The 25691-nt window shown below is 36.4% G+C and overlaps 1 protein-coding gene across 2 annotated transcripts in view; it reads left to right on the top strand.

The window, feature by feature from the left end:
• The window catches only part of MARCHF8 (membrane associated ring-CH-type finger 8), a 144117-nt gene that overhangs the window by 48524 nt on the left and 69902 nt on the right, over positions 1-25691 (top strand). For both annotated transcript variants that reach the window (XM_044659146.1, XM_044659147.1), the window contains exon 2: positions 4240-4419. In XM_044659146.1, the coding sequence (XP_044515081.1) occupies positions 4318-4419 (102 nt within the window). In that variant the 5' untranslated portion in view covers positions 4240-4317. The remainder of the gene's footprint in view (positions 1-4239; positions 4420-25691) is intronic.

The raw sequence follows: 25691 nt of genomic DNA, 5'->3' as shown, positions 1-25691 counted from the left end.
TGTGTGTGTGTACACACACACACACACACACACACACACACATATATATATATATATTAGTATAGTGTAGTATAATGTTAAGGCCATTTATACATTCAGAATGGTTTGTGGAATATAGTTTAAGATTTTGAATTGAGCCCAATTTCTGTCAGGATGATTTTCAGTTTTCCCAGAGGTTTTCTTTCTTCTTTTTGTTTTTTGTTTTTTAAAATCAAATACTACTTTCCTAAGTAAATTCTATTTTCTGGTTTAAGAAACATTGTTTCTGATTCTCCCTAGTTTAGTTTGTTCAATTAATCTTTTGACTTCTAACTAAAGCCAGATATTTTTGATGAATGATATTTTATAACAGAGTTTGAGGCCTAGAAATGCTATTTGTTCCCTTACCTCTTTTCACCATTTCTTGTGATATTTTTTCCAAATGAATGTTCTTATTTTTATTGAGTTTTATTAAGTATCTCTTTGATGATTTTGAGTGATAAGCATTAAAATTGTAAGTTACCTTTGGTAGTTTTATTATATTGGCATGATCCAGGCAGGAACAATGGCTCTATCCTATTTTTGTTATTTATTTTTTTAAGGAACACTTTGTAATTGAAATCTATTCAAGTCTTTTACATGCTTTGGTAGATTGAACACCAGATATTTTTCATGCATTTTGTAGGTATTTGGAATGGCATTCCCCTTTCTATTATACCTTTAAATTTTGTTTCTAAATGTAGAGATGCAGTTGATTTTTTTTTATTGATGCAGTTGATTTTTGAGGATTTATTTTGTGGACTATGACTTTGCTGAAGCTATTAGTTATCTTAGAAACTTTACTGATTCCTTTGGACCTTTCAAGTATACCAACATATCATCAGCAATTAAGAGTAATTTTATTTCCATTTTACAAATATTTATGCTTTCTATTTGTTTTTCTTATTGTTATTTTTAGCATTTCTAGAACTATATCAAATGACAGTATGGGAAATGGTTGTTTTTGCTCCTCTCTTTTATTTATCGAGACAGCCAGTTTTACTTTCACTGGCGGTGTCCTAACCCCTAACCTCTTTTTTTATATACGCGTACTTTTTCACAGGAATAATCAAGCAATTAGTAAACATGTATTAAACAACTACTATTTATTGGACACTGTGCTAAGTTACTCTGGGAATACAAAAAAGAAGCAAAAAAGAAGGGCCCTGTCCTTAAGGAGAAAGGAGCTCACAATCTAATGGGGGAGACAACAAACAAATATTTATAAAAATATTATTTGCAGGATAAATAAGAAATAATTAACAGAAGGAAGGCAGTAGAATTAAGAGAGGTTAGGAAAGATTTTTTTGGAGAAGCATTTTTGTTGAGATTTAAAGGAAGCTAGGAAGATCAGTAGTGGAAGAGAAAGAGCATGAGGAACAGTCTGAGAGGGTGCTAGATCCAAGAGATGGAGTAACTTATTCATGGAATAACTAGTAGTCCAGTGCCACTGGATTGAAGAGTATATAGTGGGGAAGAAGACTGGACAAGGTAGGAAAGGGTTAGATTATGGAGAAGTTAGAGAGCCAAATAGAGCATTTTATATTTGATCTGGGGGCATGGGGAAGTAAGGAGGGTAGATGGGCAGTGTTTGATATTCTAACACTTCCCTTCTCTCCTTTCCCCAAACTCCTATTAGATTAATGATGCCTGAAATCCCAGTACAAGAGATACTTTCTTTTGTCTTAAGGCAGAGATTCTTAACTGTTTTTGTGTCAGAGACCTCTGGCCGTTTGGTAAAAACTGTGCACCCCTTTTCATATATTTAAATGCATAAAATAAAATGTATAGCATTATAGAGGATACCAACTATATTGAAATAGTTATAAAAATATAATAATAAAAGCAAAACCAAGTTCTTGAGCTCCAAATTAAGAACCCCTGGTTTAAGGTTATATCCCACCAAAAGTATAGAACACTTGTAGCAATCTTGAATTTATCAGAACCTTTACTGAGGAAAGATTTACTAGCAGAGAAAGGGATGTAGAACATTAGATCCAAGTGAGGGTGGTCAGAAGGAAGCATGTAGTGTCAGCCATCAAATCAACTGAGGTTGGGGCAGGGAGAAAAATATGATTGGACAGGAATACTGTGCACATTTTGCTTGTTTCGTAATGTTACTGAGAGTGGACCTTGCTTTAATTAAAATAATGTGAATGTCATTGGAAACCACTACCTCTACTGGACAAATAACAAAAAGTGGATAAGTTCATGTGTGTGTATAAATTTATTCCAACTCCTTCACTTTACAGATGAGAAATTTGAGGTCCAGCTAGGTTGTCTTTATTAACTGTACATAAATTATAAATGAATTAACTTCATATGCATTTGTTGTCATATCAAAAGAACGAGGAGGGTCTCATCCTACGGACAATCCATGTCTTAGCTGTATGACCCTGGGCAAGTCACTTAACCCCAGTTGCCCTAAACCTTGTCACTCTTCTGTTTTAGAATTGATGCTAAGCCAGAAGGTAAGGTTTTAACAACAAAAAAGAACAGAGAGCTACAGTTATAGCAAGATACAGGATCAGAATTAGGCTCAAAGGTTACTATTTGTATTTCACATTAAAAGAGTATATATTCAAGGAAGATGAAAAACTTGAATATTGTCCTGGAGTCAAGAATATCAACTACTGGATTTCATAGTTGATGGCAAATTAACCTGTGCTGCACAGTTTTGATTGTTCCTCTTAAAACTTAAGATTTTGTCAGTGGAATATTCTCTCCACTAATGCAACTCACAACCCTCTGTGCTTTATGAGAAGGTTTGCATAAGTTACTGTAATTCAAGACTTTGTCACTTGGTGACCAACATTTGATTACTCTTCTATTCTATCAGGTCTCTCCTATGATGACAGACATTTAGTTAACTGCTAGGTTCATACTCAAATGGTTTAGGACCTGCCGGAGCCTGTTAGTCATTCAACAAGTACTTATTAAGTGCCTACTATGTGCAGGGCCCTGTGCTAAACTCTGGGCAGGTAGACAAAGAAGGGCAAAAATGCTGTCCCTGCCTTTAAGCAGTTCCTATTTTAATGGAGGAGACAGCATGTAAACTACTATGTTTATACATGTTATATATGGACTAGATCTCAGGGATGAGCATCTAAAGGGACTGGGACAGGACTTTTGCAAAAGGTGGCATTTGAATAGAATGTTGAAGAAAGCCAGGAGAACTAAAAGGTAGAAGTGAAGGTATAGAACATCCTAGATAAATGGGACAGAGTGAAAAGTCATGGAAACAGAAGAGAAAGAGTGTCATCTCTAAGGACAATCCAAGTGGCTAGTGTGACTAGATCATAGAGTGTGTGGAGGAAAGTAAAGTATGAGGAAATTCGAAAAGTAAAAAGGGCCGTGAAGAGCTTGTGTTCATTTTTGTACCACAGAGTTACCAGAATAGGATTTTAGGGGAAGACATGTGAGGAAAACAGTAGATTCCTTTTGGTCTATTAATTTTTATCTATAAATTTTTGATGATTGGTTTTTTAAAAAAATCATCCAAACATTAATGTGTTTATAAATTTAAAAAATCAAATTAGTCAATCAACTAGCATTTATTAAGCATCCTCTACTATTTCTTAGATACTGTGCTAAGCTCTGCCAATACATATAAAAGCAGGAAATAGTCCTTGCTCTTAAGAAGAGGTGACATATATACAAGTCCTAAAGGGATAGCACTAAGATTAAAGAAGTCTGAGAAAGGTTTCTTTAAAAAGTTGGTTTTTTAGCTGAAACTTGAAGAAAGGGAAGGAATTCAGGGGGCAAAGATAGGGAGGGAGAACAATGCAAGCATCAGGGAAAGCCCCAGTGAAAATTCCAGGAGTTGGGAGATGGAGTATCTTCTTTGAGAAAAACAAGGTGGGCAGTGTTGCTGGATTGCAGAGAATGTGATGGGGTGTGAGGTGCAAGAAGATTGGGAAGATAGGAAGGGACCAGATTATGGGGGTCTTTAAAAGACAAACAAGACTTTATATTTGATTCTGTTGGTAATAGAGGTCCACAATATTGGACAGAAATGGGGTGACATGGCCAGACTTATCTTTTAGGAAAATCAATTTGACAGCTGAGCGAAAGATGAATTGCAGTGGGGTTATATTGTATCGTAGGAAGACCAACCAGGAGGCTATTGGAATAGTCTAGTTGTGAGGTGTTGAGGGGTCAGCACTGGGGTGGTAGAAGTGTCATGGAATTAAACATTTTTTTCCTTGCTTTCTTTTAAAGCTTCAGGTTCATGACACAAAATGACCTTCACAGTGAAGATTCTCATCCTTAAACAAGAAGACCATACCGGAGGTTGTGATGAACATGCCACTGAATCAGATCTCTGTCATTCCAGCTCGAGATGCTACCTCTATCAGGGTCTCCAGGAGTAAGACCAAAGAAAAAGATAGGGAAGAGCAGGTATGTTAATCATTTATGAATTGCATTAGATGCAATATATGACTTTAATTATTTAATGCTTTTCAAATCTAATATGCAAGATTATATAAATTTTGAAGATTGCAGGATAATAGCTTCAGGGAAAATTATACTTTGATATGTTTTCATTTTTAAATACAAATACTATATAATTACTTCTCATGTTGTTGCAAAAAAATTGTTCTTTAAACTAATTTATACCTTAGTTGAGAAGACAGTGTGAAAAGAACATGAGATATAATTTCAGAAGACCTGAGTTCTGATATTGAATGCCCATGTGGCCTTAGCTGAGTCATGGATTGAGATTTAGACTTAGAAGGTACCTCTGAGGTCATCTTGTAAAAAAAAAGTTCTCTTCAGAGATGAGATTTGCTGGGTTCTCCTATGACAGTGATGGTGAATTTTTTAGAGAAAGAGTGCCCAAATATTGTAACTGTCACCCAACATATGAGCCCCCCCAACACCACCACCTTACCGCAGATGGGAAAGAGGAAGTGCTCCCATCAGACTGTTGTGCAGAGGGGCAGGTCATGGGAGAAATGTCCTCAGGCATGGTGGAGAGAGCCACCTCTGGCACGTGTTGCTATAGGTTCACCAACATAGTCCTAGGGGAAGATCTCAGGTCTCTCATTGTGCATCACGTGCTCAGGGTACTACTATACCTTACTGATTTTCATTCAACTTATTTAAACCGCACTGCTTCTTCTGTTGAACTAAGATAATAATACTTGCATTACCTAACTTGTTGAATTGTGGTAAGGATCCAATTAGATAATGCCATGTAATGTTTACTTAGGTCACTTTAAATTAGTGGCTCTGCTATCATCATTGTTGTTATTATGTTGCCACAAAACCACTGGAAGATCTTCATTTCATATCTATTTGTTGACCTTGGTTTTCATCAAAAAATTCCTTTATGGACCATCCGGCCTTATTAGAACTTCTGCCATCTTCTAGAAACAGTGTGTTTTTTTTACATTTTACACTATATACTCTTAGCCACTAAATCAATGTCTTTGTACCTTTGTACCATTTGTACCTACCTGTTTCTGAATGACAATGTTTGTTACCTTCAGTAGGTTGGCACTCTTTGGGCTTTATTGTTATGATGTAAAGTTTCTTATTTATTGACCTGAGATCCTTTACTTTTTATTGTTTCAGATACATTTTGTTATTATTTCTAATTTTTGGCAGTTTTATTAGTATGACACTGAATAATTTAATTTAGGTATTATTATCATTTTTATTATATTGACTTGGTCTACCCACAAGCAATGAACATTTCTCTAGTTATTTAGGTTTGTCTTTATTTGTATGTATTTTCTACTTCTTCTTCTTCATCTTCTTCCCCTTACTTTCCATCTTGGAGTCAATACTGTGTATTGGCTCCAAGGCAGAAGAGTGGTAAGGGTAGGCAATGGGGGTCAAGTGACTTGCCCAGGGTCACACAGCTGGGAAGTGTCTGAGGCCAGATTTGAACCCAGGACCTCCCGTCTCTAGGCCTGATTCTCAATCCATTGAGCTACCCAGCTGCCCCTCATTTGTACGTATTTTGTAGTTCTCTTCATATAGTTCTTATGTGAATCTTGGTAGGTAGACATCTAAGTGATTTATGCATTCAGTAGTTTTAAATAGTTTCTCTCTCTCTCTCTCTCTCTCTCTCTCTCTCTCTCTCTCTTTTCCTCTCTTTCCACCTCCCCCTCTCTCCCTCCTGCCCTCCCTCCTTGCTGGGTTTTGGTTTTCTTAGTAATATACAGGAATACTGATGACTTAACATCTATGTTCTATCCTGCAATTTTGCTGACATTACTGTTTTGAGTTAATTTTTTATTTAATTTCTTATGGCTCTCTAAGTATAGCAGAATGTATAATTTCATTTCCTCTTTGACTATACTTTTTCCCTCGTTTTTTTTCCCTTGACCTGTCATAGCTAGCATTTCTAACACTATACCAATCTATACCGGTGATTATGAAGATTATAAACATACCTTGCTTTATCCTTACTCTTACTGGAAAGGCCTCTAATTTATCTCTATTATTTATAATGATGACTTAATGATTTTAGATAGACGTCACTTTTCATATTAAGGAAAAATTAATTTATTTCTAAGTGTGTGTGTGTTCAGAAACAGCAATGGATAGATAATGTATCTTGTCAAAAGTTTTTTTCTGCATCTATTGATACAACTATGTGATTTTTTTGTTCTTGTTATTAATAGGATTTATTATGATGATAGCTTTCTTAATATTGGACCAATGCTGCATTTCTGATGTAAGTTTAATCTGATCATAATGTAATCTTTGTGACATTGCTGTAGCCTCTTTGCTGATATTTCATTGTTATTTGAAATGTTTTATATCCATGTTTGTTAGGGATATTGCTATGTAGTGCTCTTTCTTTGACTTGATTCACTCTGATTTAGGTTTTAAGACCCTATTTGAATCATAGACGGAATTTAGTAGAATCTCTTCTTCTTATAATTTTCAAAGAATTTACATAATATTGGAATTAATTGCTTTTTTGAATGTTAAGTAGAATTTTCATGTACGTTCATCTGATCCTGAGTTTTTTTGTTTTTTAATTTGGGAGGTCTTTTTATGGTTTGTTAGCTTTATTTTTTCTGGGACTAGGTTATTTATTTTCTCTATTTCTTGGGCTATTAATTTGGACATTTTATATTTTTGTAAATATTCATGAACTTCATTTAATTTGTGGGTTTTATTGGAATATAACTGGGATTTCTAGATCATGTTACCAACAACCTTTATGACCTCTCAGACCTCTTCAAAATAGGAATTATATGCAAGAGGTAATGCAATTTCAGCTTTTTGGGGGGCTAGGATACCAAGAACCCAAACCATAAAAATTTTATAAGTTAACAACAGAGAAGACTTCCCATATACTGATTTAGCACGTTCTCCCCCACCACCCACAGCTGCTATCCTGGCAGTAGAGCTGCACAAACCAACCCAATAAAATTCAACACTCAGTCATCTTCCCCTATCTCAAATTCAGTGGAAATCCAAACAGCAGAAATTTGTTCAGGCTGTGATAGCAATGCCCTGTGTTGCAACAGAACTCTGCCAGAGAATGTAGGAAAAGAGAAAAGGTGTAGATATGTGTGGCTATAGCTAAGGCTATAATTATGTGACCCTTCTTAGGGAAAGAACCCAACATCTAGCTGGGGTCAATTTTGTCTCCCCAGAAATCAATTAGAGCAGAGAGTCAGACTGGTGAACCTTGAATTACTTAGTGTAGAAGGATCCTAAGAAGCTTTGAGATCCAGTTCCCAAGGATTGTCAAATTCACTGTCAAAGAGTAAGGAGTCAAAAAAATGAGTATTAAGGGAAAATAAGGGAAAAAAAACTCTGAAATTACCAAAGACTTCAGGAAAAAATCCACTAAATTAAAAACTATTAGTGTAAACAAATAAATCAACAGGGAATATTGGCTTTAGCTAATTTAGAAGAGTTCAGAAACTTAAAATAAATATTGCAAGACAAAGGAAAATGAGTCAATACCTGATGAGATTGAGGACCCTGTTGATCTAATGTTTAAAAATTTTTTTAAATTTATTTAAAATTAATTTCAAGATCCAAATTTTCTCTCTCCTCCTTATATTTCTTTCTCTACTAAGAAAGCAGACAATATGATATAAATTTTATGTGTAAAGTCATGCAAAACTTAATTCCCTATTTAAGAATTAAAATTATGAGCTGGCCTTAAATTAATGGAGTTTATTAGAATTCCTTGGATAGGTAAAAGATGAGAAATAGATAGAAAGAGAGATTTAAAGGGTACTTTCCTTGTTGCTACATTTAGCTTTCTAAATCTATGGCTGCCATGCGGATCCCTCTAGCCATGCTCACAAAGCAGTCCATTCAGCAGCAAGCACAGAAGCCAAGATGCTGAAATTTGCTCTTGCCTCAGTTTATCAAATTTCTTCTCCCCCCACTAACTCCCACATGTCACATCTCAGGATCCAGCCATGGCTCTCTATTTTGCCTGTGCTGCTGGGGTGAGGGAGGGGCTAAGGGGAGGCAGTCCAGGGGGTGTTGCAGGAAAGATCATCCCTCCTGGTCTTGCAATATTCTTGACTCTGTTGTTCCATTTTTCTGGTTGCTGTTCTACCCTCCTGAATTTGAACTCAATTGAACTCAAACTACCCACTGATTTCCTTCACACAGTCCTTGCTTCTGGGCCCCATACTAGGTACATGTAGTCATAAGGGGGAAGGATAAATTTTCTTTTGCACAATCCCCCATTTAATTCTTTGGGAAACCAACATGTTAAACCTTCTCACTTGGGTATTTTAGGAGATTAACATGATAGGTCTCCACAGTGACTAATTCTACATATGGAACCTATACATTTAAAGATTCTTTTACTAGAGTTATATAAAATATTACACCTTAGAGGGAATTACAACAATTTTGGGGAATAAGAGGGAAAGAAAGAAAAAGAGAAAAGAAAAAAAGATGATCGATGGATACATTGACAAAAAGCCACTTAGGGGGACATCCCCCTTTAGCATAAGAGTTTCCATTCTGAATAAATGATAGGTTTATTATATGCCAAAGTTCACTATGGATCTCTTGATGTAGTGTGTGATTTCTGTAGGCATCCTTAATGGTGTCTTCTTCAAGAGATCCACTTTTTTGATGTGGGGTACTGGCAATTTTCTCTTCCTAAAATTGCTTTAAAAGATCTTAACTCTTGGATTTTAAGATAATTATACAGTGGTGCCTTGGTACATGAGCACCTTAAGTCATGAGCAATTTGAGTTATGTGCAGTCACAATTGGGATTTTTTGCTTTTAAGTCATGAGCAGATATTTGAATCATGAACTTCCACCACCCTCCACTAGATAGCCTGCTGAACATTTGGATTTCACAAGTTACACGAGGCTGTCTCATTTAGTTCAGTGTTTATCTGGCTGTGTGAGCATATGTATTGAATTGCTTTTGCTTTCTTTTTTATTTTTGTCTTTATTATCATTTTTTTGCAAATTTCTTAACTTTTAACCATGGGTCCTGATGATGGAGGAATTGAAGGAGTTACAGCAGCAGCAGCAGCATATGGAGGTTTTGCAGGAAATTAATGGGGAGGAGCCCAAAGTGGATGAGGTAATTAGTACAAGCAAGATTAAGGAAATATTGAGGATTTGGGGAAAAATTAAACAGTATATTGAAAAGACACATCCAGAAAAAGTTGCAATATATGTACATTGGAGCTGTGTAATGACACTTGTTTCACATATCATCGAAATATTCTGAAAGGGAGGAAGAAACAAACTTCCATGGAAAGATTTTTGTTGAAATGGCCTCTAAGTGAAATCGAGGAAAGTGTGGCAAAACAGCCAAAATTCAATGAAAAAATTGATGATGATTAAGTAAAAAAAAAATAGCAATTAGGATTAGCAATAAATTTATGATGTATATATCATAAGTAATATGTAAGGTAACTTTTGCATTTTAATGTAGTGTTATATGTGTAGAGAGTAAGTTATATTTAAGTGATAACACACACAATGAAAGCCTTCTCCGCCAGCATCTTTGCCTGTCCTTTAAAGTAAATAACATTTCATAAGCAAGTTTATTTCTTTACATTCTTTCTTATTAACTATAAATGTATTTATTTGTTATTTATAAAGTACATTTTTGTATTTAAAAGCATATAAAGCAAAAATTTATGTTTTCCTCCCTTTCAGAATATTTCAATGATATGTGAAACAAGTGTTGTTACACAGCTCCAATGTACATACATTGCAACTTTTTCTGGATGTGTCTTTTCAATATACTGTTTAATTTTTCCCCAAATCCTCAATATTTCCTTAATCTTGCTTGTACTAATTACCTCATCCACCTTGGGCTCCTCCCCATTAATTTCCTGCAAAACCTCCATATGCTGCTGCTGCTGCTGTAACTCCTTCAATTCCTCCATCATCAGGACCCATGGTTAAAAGTTAAGAAATTTGCAAAAATTTTGGAGGGTAGCAACAGATTAATTGCATTTCCATTAATTTAAATGGGGAAATTTGATTTGACACATAAGCAAATTGAGTTATGAGCTTGGCCATGGAATGAATTAAACTTGGATGTCAAGCTACCACTGTACAATTTCCCCTTAGGAAGGTGTTGACCAATACCAGAATCACCCCGGATACATGGCTGAGCTATGAGGTATATGATGCAATTCTCAAAACAAACAAACAAACAAACAAAACCCCCCCCAAACCAAATAGAAAAGTAAAAAAAAAATTCCAGATAAAAATACATATCTTAATATAAAATTATGAGTAAAAATAAAAATCATAACAGGTCCTTGAATCACCAGCAAGGACCAATCAAAGTGGCTTATGACCTATAAGCATGCAGAGCAATTGCAGCAATATCGAACTTACCCATTGGCAGCCAGGACTACAGAAAATTGCCATATTATAAAAGAGAAAAGGAGACAAAAATTCGAAGTAAAAGGAAGTATGATTCCCTAGTCTGATTTTTCCTTCAATATCAGGGAGAGGGGAGCCAAAATGAAAGCCAAACAAAGGTACTTGTAGAAACCTGGCATGAGGAAGTTCAACCTCTGGATTTGTCAATCACTGCTTCCTTGAACCTCAAAACAAGTCCTCTGTCTTGGTGTAGATCCTTGTGAATTCCATAGGCATTGTTGGTCTCCTTGACCTTATTGTTCTTTGCACTGTGCAGTGCCTCCTTAGTAATCCCTTCTTCTGAAATCAGACGCAAATATTATTTAAAGTCCCTTAATATTTAACAGTCAATGGCAGGTTTCCATATTCTAAAGCTTTTGGGTATGCATTGGTATTAGGGCTTTTAGATTTTGCAAACTTACCCTTAAAAATTAAAACATTAATACTAATTCCATATGCTGAAGTAAAAAAGAAAGAAAGAAAATCAAATTCCAATTAAAAATATAGAGAGAATAATAATAAAAAACCCAGAAATTCATATTGCATACCCCTTTTGACAATGGATTGGCCAAACAGAGGCATAACAAAAGGATGTCTCACTCAAAAGCAAGCTCTATTTTGTGACATTGATATGGCAGAGTGAATTCTAGTTGCAAGAGAGGGGGTCAAGCCAAAGCTCAGAATTCCAGGCCCCCCCCCCCGAGAACTCTGGGTGAGGGGGCAGTTTAAGGCAGAGGGCAATTGATTCTTGGGGGTTGAAGTGAGCAGGTCACTCTGTTTGCTGATCCTAGATCTTGGGGCTCTTGAGAGCTTTAGGGTTGAATCTATACAAAGCCAAGGTCAGTTCTCTACTGCCAACCCTGCTTTAGCTTGACTAGACCTTCAATCAACCTCACAATTATCTCAAATTAGTTATTTAGACCTTAGGAGAAGATTATCTATTAGGTTAGAGGGCTAATTAGCAAACCAAGATACCTTTCCCCTCTGGGGCTAGGGGCTGCTTGGACATAACAGTTTAGGGCTTCCCTGACCTTATCTAACCTTGTTAAATTTCCCCTTCCTTCCCTTCCCCACATAACATTAAACCTTTCATCATTTGGGAGCTGTGTCTGGCTATTTTCAGGGAAATACAACTCCTCAAACTGATTTCCTCCTTCCATGTAGCCCCAAAAGCAAGTCCTTTCCTCTGTGCCTGAAAGCTTCAAGACATCAAGCTTTAACTATTTTCTCCTTGCTCAAACGTGTGGGGAAATAGTTTAGAGAAAGTTAACATCTCTAGGAGTGTTGTCCTTCATAGTTTCCTGACTGAGCCCAGAAGATAACAGATCAACCTCCATTTGTAACTGATTTCCTAAGTGCTTGGTGGGAGGGGGTGGAAGCAAGGAGCACTCCCAAGATCTTACCCCTCCCTGCTGACAAGCCTGCTTGAGAGCCTGTGTGTATGTCATCTCCATAAATCAAAGATAAGCAAGACCTGATTACTTTATAGACCACTGGCATTTGCAGCTTCCCACAAATATACCTGTTTAACCAATGTAATAATTTCCTCTCTAATTTGACCATGATCCACAGTGTTAGTGTACATAATTTTTTCACCAGTTAATAGCTTGTTATAAACAGTAGTACAACAGCTAATACAAATTCTACAAAGTACCATAATTCCCAAAATAATAAGAGCCCATTTGATTATAGTAGCAAACAAGCCAGGTCCTTACAGCCATGAGAGGTTCCACCAGTTAGCATTAGGTATCCCATGAGTCTCTATAACAATTTGCTGTGAGTCATTTAAAATCTTTTGAAGCTCATGGATATTTGTCACAGTTTCTCCAGATCTATTTACAAAAGAACGACAAGGTTGATTAATAAAGGCACATGCACCTCCCGATGTGGCTCTAAGCATGTCAAGGGCCAGCTGATTTTGTAGAACTATTTTTGTTAAGGAGTCAATCTCTTCCTGTAGGAAAGAAATGGTCTTAGTAATTTGGGAGATGGCTTGAGCCAATCTTTCAACTTCAGCTGAGATATTTCTAACAGAGTCTGTCACTACCATTATAACAAAGTTTGGCAAGAGTGCCCAGAAAAACCTCTGTGCTACTGATGAGGATGCTACTGAGTTAGGCTTTGACCTCTTGGGTCTAGAATGCCACCAAGAACCTACATTTCTGGCTGTGGACTTGTCTTTCAGCCAGTACCAGTATAGTGTTCATGCACCAATACAGGTGGTATAACATATAAGCCAAACCACAAGTACCGTACCGTGCTTGGGGAAGGGTAGAGTAAGCTGAAGAGTTACAAATATAGAACCGTACAATTATTCTTAAAGTCCATTTCCCTATTATGCTAGGGGTCACCAAGCCCCATGGGAAATCCTTTTTACACAGGGATGAGACCATAAAAGCCATAAAAGACATGTATTTATGTATCCCATTCATTGCATTTCTTTTTTTCTTAACCCTTGTTTTCCATCTTAGATTCAATACTGTGTATTGGTTCTATAGCAGAAGTGCGATAAGGGCTAGGCAACGTGGGTTAAGCAACCTGCTGAGGGTCACACAGCTAGAAAGTGACTGAGGCCAGATTTGAGCCCAGGACTTCCCTTCTCTTTGCCTGGCTCTCAATCCACTGAGCCACTTAGCTGCCCCTATAAGCTTTATTCTAGGACAAATAAATGTGGAGGTAGGGAAAGGAATGGTGTGGTTGCACTTCACTTTGTCACTCATATACTTCCTACTACTTAATAGACCCTTACCTGTTGTCACACATAAGTCAAAGGTAGGCAAATGATCAGTCAGAGGTAGTGGTAATTCTAGGTCCCAAAAAATACTTCTGAAGACCTGTTAAAATCAACTGAGATTTTCAGTTCCTTAAATTCATCAAAGGTCACTGACACAGGTTGTAACCATTTTGAGGGAGTCCATCCATCATCGTCTATGTCAGTGATTCCCAAAGTGGGCGCCCCTGCCTCCTGGTGGGTGCTGCAGCGATCCAGGGGAGCGGTGATGGCCACAGGTGCATTTATCTTTCCTATTAATTACTATTAAAATTTTTTAAAAATTAATTTCGAGGGGCGCTAAGTAATATTTTTACTGGAAAGGGGGCAGTAGGCCAAAAAAGTTTGGGAACCACTGATCTATGTGACAATTAACAAAGAGAAAAGGATTAAAAGGCTGTTTAGGTAACATGGCCTTCCTGTGGTACAAGCTGTGGTAATGTCTAATTTCTGTGAACTGGAATTGTTGCCCATGAAAAACAGAGCTCCGATGGATTTGGTGACAGATCCAACATCCATAGGGACCAATGGCTTTGCCATGGAAAAAAGTTCATCCAGCTTATCTGTGGACTTTATCTCTAGTCCAATCATAAGTGCATTATCTCTAGTCCAATCATAAGAAGAAGGTACAAGTAAAAGCAATGTAACAGAGCATATAGCTAATAACTAAAACATACTAACTGAAGGTAACATTGTATAATAGAACAACTCCCCCAGAGATCTCTTCCCCTTCTGGGTACTGTTGTGATTCCTTTGGCCATTTCCTTGGCCACTCCTCTGGCCATTCTGATAATTTCTCTGTGGTGTCCCACAGTAATTATAGATTTCTTAAGTGGTGTTATGGTATGAATTATCATTTACCCCATTAAAATCACTGATCCTGTTGGAGGAATTATTATTATTATTATTATTATTATTATTATTATTATTATTATTATTATTTCTCCAGCTTCTGTTTCTCTTTTTCAATTCATATAATTCATGACCTTGTTTCCCACTAAAATAACATGAAAGTGGTTGCCTCATGTATTCCTTTAAAGGAGCTATGACCTGTATTTTAGCTGTTTCTTTTACTCATTCCTCTAATTCAGTTTTTTTCTTTCCTTAGTTTCTCCTCTAATTCAGTTTTTTTCCTTCCTTAATCTCTCCATTTCCTCTTTTTCAGCTTTCTCTTTATTTCTCCTTTCATGACCCTCTAAGACATATGTTGCTGCCCTCTTCCTCTTTAGCTTTTCTCTGTCCATGATGGGTCAATCTGAGCAGTTGTTCTTTAAATAATCCTTAATATCTCAGGAATGGTATTTTACAAAATAAATCCTTATGAGTCTTGCATTTATCCCTCTGGAAACATCCATGTCAAGATACTTAGAGCCCAGTTCAACAAGTCTGTCATAGAACTGAGATAATCTCTCATTCTCTCCCTGTCTGAAGTCATCAAATTTAGTCTAGTTACTTGGTCTGTAAGAACAAGTTTTCATTCCTTTTATTAATGCATTCCTGACCTCACATAGATGCACTTAATCTATGACTGAATTAAAATTGCATTCTGGATTTTCTAGGGGCCAAAGCACTATGTCATCATTTTGGGACGTGTTCACAATGGAAAGGATTATGTTCCTTTTACCTTCCTTTAACAGAGTGTGAAGTAATTCTGTAAAGTCTATCCAATTGGGGTTATATGTCCTAACATACTCTCAAACTTCTCAAAAATCATCACTATAGGCTCCTCATTAGAAGAAGGAGTTTTGGTTTTTTTGCCCTTGAATCTCTCAATGTCTTGTGAAGAAAAAGGTGTATGGTATCTAATATTTACTAAAGTCTCTCATTTATCATAAGTGGGAACATCCCTTAGAGGGAAAAGTTCTTTATTTGGCTTGTTTGTGAATACTGGTGCTTGTCTTGCTGTCTGAGTGGAAACTGTCTTTGACTTGTCAGAGCTATAAGGAGTTTTGTAATTTCCCCATAGTAAGGGATTCACTGCCAACAAAACCCTGTTGCTCCTAAAATTGCCCTGAACTGCTTCTTAGTGGAGGAGGCAGTCAGTTTATCCATAGTCTCAATGCACTTAGGTGAAATGGAATGGGCTCCGGCAGAGAGAACAAAACCTGAATATTCTACTTTGGGGAAACACCATTTAGAGACCTTGTGGCCTCCCTTGTGTAGCTTTAAGAGAAGATGCTTGCTATCTTCCTGGTACACTGTCACATTTGGTGCAACCAAGAGCAGATCATCCACAGCCCTATTTATTCCTATATCAGCTCTGTTCTTTTAATCAGGAATCCTTCAGTCTTCTATTTCACTAAATGTATACTTTTTTCCCTGAAGGATTATATTTTTTGCTGAGTAGATTATTCTTAGTTGTAATCCTAGCTTCTTGGCCTTCTTCTCTATCATATTCTAAGCCTTCAACTCCTTTCATGTGGAAGCTGCTAATGTACTCCTGACTGACTCATTGATATTTGAATGGTTTCATTCTGGCTGTTTGAAATATTTTCTCTCTCACCTAGAAGCTCTGAAATTTGACTACAATATTCCTGGAAATTTTCGTTTTGGGATCTCTTTAATATGGTGATCAATAGAGTATTTTAATTTCTGTTTTACTCTCTCATTCTGGACTATTAGAAGTTTTCCTGTATAATCTCTTGAAATATAATATCTAGGCTCTTTCTTCAAGTATGGCTTTCAGGCAATCAAATAAGTTTTAAATGATCTCTCCTCAATTCATTTTCTATGTCAGTTGTTTTTCTGATGAGGCGATTTACATTTTCTTCTATTTTTTCATTCTTTTGGCTTAATTTTATTGTTTCTTGTGTAATGCAGGTTTTAGCATTGCCATGTTTGGCTTAGGCAGTCCTGTCAGTTACCCCTAGTGATCCTTCTCCCTTCAGAACACTTGCAGTGATGGTTAACCCTTTAGAGACCAAGTGCCCAAACTGCAACCCTTATGCTGCATATGAGCCTCCCTTCCCCCCCCATCTTACCCCAGACAGAGGAGGGAGGAAGAGCTCCCATTGGGCTGTTAGGCCCCCTTTGGCATGTTCTAGCATGCGTGCCATAGATTTTCCAACATGGTCTTATGGAATCATTAGCTTCCACTTCATTTTTCTTCATACTGCTATATGCAGAGCTAGTTCTGGGCATTTGAAGATTTTCAGTGCTTCCAGGGTGAAAAAAGATGGGTATTCACTAAAAAATAGAAATATTTGATCCATTCCCTAGAAAGAAAACCAAACATGAAGAAATTATTTGCATCTCAAACACCCCAGAACACAAAAATACAAAAAAGTTAAATAAGTATGGCAGCCAGGAAAAACTACTACAGCAAACAACAATGACTATTAAGAAACTCTTCAGTGTACAAGAGTAAAAGCAGAAATGGTGATCAAGAAATAGGCTTAAACAGGCTTAAAAAGCAGGCTTAAAACTGTCATTTGCTCTTCTACCCTATTCTCTTCTGTGGATAGAGCACTAGGCCTGGAGTTAGGGAAGATCTGAGTTTAAATTTGGCCTTGGGCATGTAATAACTGTGACCCTAGGCAAGTTCCTTAACTTCTATCTGCCTCTGTTTCCTTATTTGTAGAAGGAGGAGAATTACACTTATCTACCAGTGTTGTTGGTAAGGATTGAAAGAGATAATATTTATAAAGTACTCAGCATAGTATCTAGCATTTAGTAGATCCTATATATACTTCTTTCCTCTCTTCCTAATTTGTATAGTTACTACTTGTGTCTTTTCTCTCTCCTAGTCTCATACTCCTCCCCACTGTCCCCCTTTCCTTTTTAAGATTATTAAAACATAATAAAAACATTCCTTGCTCTCTGTTATATTTAACTCCCTCAGTGACCCTGGAATGACATTAGTGCTCTGAGGGTACACTTGTATCATATCCCCTTATAAGAACATAACACTTCATCCTTACTTAGTTCTTTGTGATTGCTTGCTGGTTTTTACCCTTTTATGTTTCTCTTGTTTTAAGTTTGGTTGCTACTCTTAATATATTTTCCAGAGGTCTTAGCTTTTGTTTGACTTTTTATATACTTCTAAAGGAAAAAGTTTGGAAAGACTTTTTCAACTAGAAAGATATTTTAGTTCTTAATATTTTCCAGTTGAAAGCGGTTTTTAACATATCACATTTCTCTCTCTTTGGTAGTGTTAAAAAAGAAGCTATATGAGTAAGTGTATCATGTCAGAGTGCTATAGAGGAGACTCCTATTAATATTATGCACTATTCTGGAAGGCAGAACAAGATTTGAATATCAGGAATTATGAAGTAGAATTTTAGTTCATAATAAGGACTAACTTGAAAATATTAGTTGGCCATCATTAGAATGGGCTGCCCCTTTTACTCACTCTCACTGAAAATGTTCAGAAGATAGATTACCATCTCCTAGGGATATTGTGGAAAGGATTATATTATGGTGGTAATATAATGGTAATATAATAAATATGGTGGGTGGTAAAATGTTGGATGAAATAGTTTCTAGAGTCTTTTCCGTATCTGAGAGTGTATAAAAATAAAATTGAGCTTTCCTTGTTTAAAAAAAATCATAAATAATGCCTTAGTTTCTTTTTGGGACTGAGAAGACAGTTGTCAAATTGGAACATGCAGACTCTTTTTTTTTTTTTTTTTTAAACCCTTGTACTTCGGTGTATTGTCTCATAGGTGGAAGATTGGTAAGGGTGGGCAATGGGGGTCAAGTGACTTGCCCAGGGTCACACAGCTGGGAAGTGGCTGAGGCCGGGTTTGAACCTAGGACCTCCTGTCTCTAGGCCTGACTCTCACTCCACTGAGCTACCCAGCTGCCCCAGAACATGCAGACTCTTGATAGTTGTTGACTAGTGATCAATATTTCTACTTAGAGCTTTACTCTGGGCCACATTTACTTTTTTTTTAAACGCTTAACTTCTGTGTATTGGCTCATAGGTGAAAGAATGGTAAGGGTAGGCAATGGGGGTTAAGTGACTTGCCCAGGGTCATGCAGCTGGGAAGTGTCTGAGGCCGGATTTTGAGCCTACGACCTCCTGTCTCTAGGCCTGACTCTCAATCCACTGAGCTACCCAGCTGCCCCCTGGGCCACATTTACTTAAACAATTGATTAAATATTGACAGTATTGTCTTTAAAAATCAAAAAGTGTTCTTGAATCAAAAAGATACTAATTGAACCCAAGGCCTTCTTGACAAAAACAAAAGAAAACAAACTTCAGTATCTTCAAAACCTGAAAAGTCTCAAGGAATGAGTCTGACTATACAGACATTATCATAATGTAAAGGTCTTGAATTTGGCATTGGGACTCTTCCTTTTTTCTTTTTTTTTAAAGAAATAATTCAATTCTACACTATTTTCTTCTACAGATGATAGGATTTCTTTTTTTAGACTTTCCAACTGAAAGCATGAAGGAATACCTTTCCTAATAAACCTAAAGTTAGTTTGATGGAAGGTACTATACAACTCAATTGAAATAGAAAGTTGGTATTTAGAAATACTGTCCACCAATATACAGTCATAAAGAGTGGCATTTCTTGTATGGTAGCAAAGAACTGGAAATAAGGTAGCTGCTTATCAATTAGGGAATGGTGAAAGGAATTATAATATGTTGATGTAATGCAGTATTACTGTGCTGTAAGACAGTGTATAAAGAGGCAGATGATTAGCTTTATAACAGAGGTTCTTTACATTCTTGGGGTTAAGGCCTATCATTTACCTCAAACTGGTCTAGCCTGTCTGTGGAGATGGTTTTGCTGGGGTATGGCTACTGTACATGCTACAGCTTCTTGGAGCCACAGGTAAGAGTTGGGTGAAAGATGGACACCAAAGGTGGATAAGCAGCCCTGAAAAAGCTTTGGCATACTCTTACCAGAGGTGCTAGTCCTCCCTGAACACCCCCATAACTCCATATAATCTTTAACAAAAGGAAGCCTATGCAACAGCAAGGAAAGGATAATCAGGGGAGAGAGCATTGGTTCAGAAGACTGAGTTAACTGCAGTGGGAAAGATAGAGAGGTCTGTTTACTCCTAGGGCTTTTATGCTTTAGGCAGCTGGGAAATTACTCAGTTGTTCAAGCCTTAGTTCCTTGGACCAATTAAAGTGTTTTTTGTTTTTTATTTTTTAAACCCATACCTTCTGACTTAAAATCAATACTAAGGTATCCATTATGAACAGTAAAGTTTAGGCAGTTGGGGTTAAGTGACTTGCCAAGCATAGGAAGGATCTGAGGTCAGATTTGAACCCAGGACCTTCCATCTCCAGGCCTGGCTCTTTATCCTGTCTTTATTCACCTAGCTGCCTCTCCAATTAAATTTAAAGGATTGTTTCATTGCCATTTTAGGGGAAAACTAGCTTGTATGGCAGAGACCTTCCAGCTTTCTTGGTCTTGTGTACTGAGTTTCTAGATATTACTTTTGCCATATTAGCAAGAGATTCTGCTTCTACCTCATGGGGACCTTTCCAAACATGATGTGAAAGTTATGAAAAGGCTTTAGCTGAAGGGACAAACTTTAATAGCTGAATGTGGGCAACAAGGCTGGGTATCTCAGGGAATTATCTGGAATTAGACCAGGCAGTGGATCAGATGGAGAAGCATTTTAAGACTGGAATTAGTCAGCATTTGAAAGTTTGAGTATATAATGTGTCAAGTTCAAGGAGTTAGAGGTTTGTGAGTTGGGCAAATACATATTTTTGGAACAAGCAGATGATTGATATATGAATGTGCCAAAGATTAAAGGTCCACAGTTTATCAGATCCATGTATTTTTTTAATCAACATTATCAAAGAGAAGCAGTGAAATGATTTTTATTTATTTGTTTTTTTGGGAAGAAATTCAGGATGTGTTTTCTTTTATATTTTTTGATGCATCTTGCGGGCCATGGGACTCTAGGTGTATACTGTAATCATAGCCTGAGGAGTATTTTTGTATTTCTTTGGAACAGAGCAATTGTTGCAAGGATCAGCATGCTTATTAAAATTGTAACCCTTAAATTTCTTTATTTCATAGTCTCTTTTCCTGTTTCACATACTCAAGATGTTTGCTTGTTATTTATGTTGGCCAGCAAAATACCGAAAATATCTAAGTCATCTGATTTTAGAATAGGAAGGGCTTAGCATTTTAGAGAAATTGAGAAATGTGTGACAGAGAAATGAGCCCCACTGTGGGAGTATCAAGCTTCTCTAGCTAGTTTACCTTCACTTTAATTTCCACTTCTATAAATTGAGTCAGTAAGACTAGATTTATTCCACGTATTTTTTATGATTCTAAAATAGTTTTACAGTTAGAGTAAACATGTATTCAGAAACCAGAAATACCAAATCCCAAGGAAAGAATTGAAGAAATAAGAATGTTAGGGATGAGAAACAAAAATAAACAGCCAAGAGGGAGAGAAGGGAAAAAAAGTATGAAACTTAAAAATCACAAACAGTAATGTTATATGCAAGCTTAAGCAAAGCATAGATTGATGAAAAAGTTATGCAGATTTCTATTAGCAATTATGCATGAAATTGAGGGAATAAGGTGTCATTTGGAAATGGTCATGTTTTCCAATTGACACTTTTATATTGATATGATTATTAGGTAGAAAGTTGACAACTGCTCATTATATTAATTTTAATTATAATTATGTGTGCTGAAGCATGTTTTCCTACATTTGGCTGTAATACATAAATAATGTATTAAAAATATAGAGAAGAATGTGAAATTAAATATTTCTAAATCTTTCCTCATAAAATGGTTTTGTTCTGTTTCTTATATGAATCATAAATACTGAAAAAAATCATCTTTCCACATATTGTTTTAGAGAAAAATTATGTAGTATTGCACTTCCATTGTTTTGCTCTTCTGAAAAGGAAGGCTTTATAGATTAAATGCAGTTTACTTTAGGATGTTAAATTTTTATAGACAAGGTAATTATCTGGTTTGCTAAGGGATAGGAAATAAAATTACAAAAGAGGGTGGTAGTGTTTTGGGGCTTTTGTTTCCCCTAATTGGTTGCATGCTTACTACTTTTACTTTTTTTTATTTTAAACCCTTAACTTCTGTGTATTGACTTATAGGTGGAAGAGTGGTAAGGGTAGGCAATGGGGGTCAAGTGACTTGCCCAGGGTCACACAGCTGGGAAGTGTCTGAGGCGGGATTTGAACCTAGGACCTCTCCCGTCTCTAGGCCTGGCTCTCAATACACTGAGCTACCCAGCTGCCCCCTACTTTTACTTTTTAATGGGAATAGGGAGGTGTGGACTGCTCATGACACCTTAATAAAACATTGGCTTTTCCATTAACTTCCTGTTTGACCTTGGACAAATCAATTTCCCCTTTCATGCTTCAGTTTCCTTATCCAGTAAGATGAGGAATAGATAAGATGACTTTTCAGGACCCTTCCAGCTCTAAGTTTCTATGGTTCTAGGGTGATGGTTGTAGTGATGATGTTTGACTATCCTTAATCAGTTTCTTCATATGCATCTTAAAAAGGCCTATTTCTAGCAGGAATTTTAGTTACTGGAAAGTTTAAACTCTGATCATATCTTAACAATTGCTAGCTAATACATATAATAAACTCCTAAAATAATGCATTAAAAAAAACCTTAATCAATTTTGTTAAATAAACTTATTGATGGACCATCATCCTTTTAGTCACCTAGGTCCATGGTCTTGTAGTTTACTCCAAATCCTCACTCTCACTCACCTCTGATAATCAGACAGTTAATATATCTTGTTTCTTCTCTCTCACACATCCATCTCTTCTCCACACACACAGCCATGACCTTAATTTAATCTGTTATCACCTCAAATCTGGATTCTTGTAGTAGGTTCTTAATTCAGCATCCTACCTCAGATCTCTCCCCTCACCATTCCATCTTCCATACAGCTGCCAAATGTTTTTTCCTGAAGCACAGATCTAACCATGTCTCTCCCTTGCATGATAAGTGCCTATGTAAGGAGAGAAGGAAGGAAATAGGCATTTATTAAACACTTGTCTACCAGGGCTGTGCTAAGCACTTTACAAATATGATTTCATTTGATCTTCACAACAACTCTGGGAGGTGTGCTGTTATTATCCCCATTTTACAAAAGAGGAAACTGAGGCCAACAACGATTAAGTGCTTTTCCTAGGGTCCCACAGCTAGTAAGTGTGTCTGAAGCCAGATTTGAAGGAAGATCCTTTTGGTCATCAGACCTGGTACTCTCTGTACTTTGTTGCCACCTAGCTATTTATGGCTCCCAGTGACCTCTGAGATAATATACAGACTCCTTTGAACTTGAATACCTTTCTAAATTGGGCCCATCTGCCTTTCTAAGCTTATTATATTATTATTGACAGATCCCTTCTCATTCTCTTTGGCCTAGGATAATTGGCTTACTATTCCTAGCACAACATTCTATCTCCTCATCTCTTTGCCCAAGCTGACTCTCCTAAATATCTAAGTGTCCTCTCCCTCTCCCTCTCCCTCTCCCTCTCCCTCTCCCTCTCCCTCTCTCTCTCTCTCTCTCTCTCATTCAGTTCAAATGCATCCTCCTACAGGAGATCTTAACTTTATCTCAGCTTCTACACCTTTCCCCAGAACTACTTTGTATTAGTTTTAGAGACAATGAATTAGTAACGCAGTACACAGCAATGGACCTGGAATCACAAGACCTCAGTTCAAATGCGTTCTCAGACACTAGTTGTGTGACTTTGGGCAAGTCTCTTAACCTCTGCCTCAGTTTTTTTATCCATAAAATGATAATAACAGCACCTACTTTGCAGAGTTGTTGTGAGGCTCAAATGAGATATTTGTAAAGTTTTTTGGCACATTATAGGTGCTATATAAGTGCTTATTCCATTCTATAGTTCTCTTCCCTATTTTTTATACATTTTGTACATTTAGTACATGTTGTCTTTCCCAATATGATATAAGCTTCTTTGTATCCCCAGATCCTAACATGGTGCCTGATGCATAATAAGGACTTAATAAATGTTTATTGATCAATTGATGATCAGATTTTCATCATTGAAATTAATCTAGCCAAGTACCAAGGATTTGGAGAATTTGCTTTATTTAATAGATGAGAATGATTTATAATTAGCATCTCCTTATAAAGGAGCAACTGACTTAGAGAGAGAACATTTAAGACATAATGAAAAGTCTTGCCAAAAAAAAAATTCTTCCTAGAAAACCAGAAACCAAGACAGTTGTTTATTTGTAACTGGAGAAATAACAAGCAGTCTCTTTTTAAATCCACACTTTCCTGACCTTGATCTTATTATAATGATTATAGGTTTAGAACTTGTAAGGACTCTAGAGGGTATATAGTTAAATGACTCTTCCCTGTTGTTCATGAGGAGACTAAGGCTAGGAGAGATGAAGTGGCATATCTGAGGCTCTGCAGGTAGTCAGTTACTAAGCCATGATGTTTTTTCCCCTCTCCTAGATAATATTCAGTAGTTTGCATAATATGTAATACCATTCAGTTGACATCAAATATAGTTTTTGCTTCATTAGTAACCTGCTAAGTGGTTCAATAACAAATATTCTGTTCTAGAAATACATCTGTGGTTAAACATTTACTTTTCTACATAAAAAAAATTACTGCATACAGATCTAGGTGATAAACCAACCATGTCAGGATAAAAAAGGCCTGTTATGAAGTCTAGATTTCCTGCTGTCTAGAACATTGTAACAGTTCCTCTTCTTACTCCAGTAAGCATAGTTTAGGATCTTTACATTACAGAATGCTTTGGGAGGAATTTGTGGAAGTGAAAAAAATTGGTTGCCGGGAATGGATTTTCATGAATTATTCATTCACTACCCCTTTCATTGAAATCAGCTGGAGGAAGTAGTTAGTCCAGTTTGATCACAGGGATGGTATACTTAAGGGCTTGAGCAAGCCCCAGCAAGTATAGTACCAACTCTTTCTTCATCTACAGGCAAATGTAGGGCATTCAGGAGTTCTGTTAGTAAAGCTACCATCCCTTTAGTCTGGATTATGGAAGACATGCAACAAGGACATGCAACATTAGAAGTACACAGACCCATTTGTGCTGGAAAATGAAGCTTCAGGTAGGAAAATGCCTTATCCACAGAGTATGTTGGTTTATCATTTACTTAGGGATGCCCAGAAGCCTTGTCAAATAAATAGGTATAATCTGGCCCACAGCTTCAAGGGCCTACATTTAGATTCACAATGGAAGAATCATGGTAGTTTCATTTCATTCCCTTTATGGACTTTGTTTCTATTTTTAAAAACAGCCCACAAAGCTGTTTTTTAAAGTTGTTTAAAAATACTTAGGGCAATAACCATGGAAAATATAAATAATTGCTTGTTTCCTCTTCTCTGAAGAGCATTGTTCTTGAGATCAACATTTTGAAAAACAGAATTTTTGCTAAGAGAAATTTTATTCATTTCATAAATGTGAGCACAGTTGTAGGCTTGGTTACTGCAACTTAAAGAATATTCCTGTTTTCATGTTTAGAACCTAGCTAAATCTATAGGTATGTGTATTAGTTTTGTGGAGATAGTTTAGTCTCAGAGGAATGAGAAATTTGTCAAAGATAGAACCAAAGGGTCTTTATTCTGTTATATTATTTGCAACATCGTGAGGTATTTTTTATTTTTGCTGAGTACTGATGTGCAACTTCATTTGTCAAGGATATTCTAACAGTTGCTATTGGCATTGTCTGGCTGATTAATCCTGCTTGTATTATAAAATACCCTAGAGTTATTTGAACCCAGAAAATAAAGATGAGAGTAGGCAGACTATGGGCCAAAAAGGACAGGCTTTTAAAAAAATAATAAATTATTTATAATTTTTAAAAGTCTAGTATTTGCCAAATACTATTTATATAATATTCAGAGTATATTATAATCCAGAGATAAGTGATGTGGCTTATTTTGCCATGTAATATAACTAAACACATTTTATGTTCTTGAAATAATTTGATTTTATAAAAATATAATTTTTACCTGTATATAATGATATAATTTGTGACATTATAATTGATAATGTAAGCTTATCATAATAAATACATTATTTTTATTTTATGTGATTAGCACGCTTGTGATCATCCATTCATTACCTGGA

Source organism: Gracilinanus agilis, chromosome 2, assembly GCF_016433145.1.
Source record: "Gracilinanus agilis isolate LMUSP501 chromosome 2, AgileGrace, whole genome shotgun sequence".
Lineage (NCBI taxonomy): Eukaryota > Metazoa > Chordata > Mammalia > Didelphimorphia > Didelphidae > Gracilinanus > Gracilinanus agilis.
The sequence above is the reverse complement of the archived record's forward strand: the minus strand, read 5'-3'. Positions and strand labels throughout refer to the sequence as shown.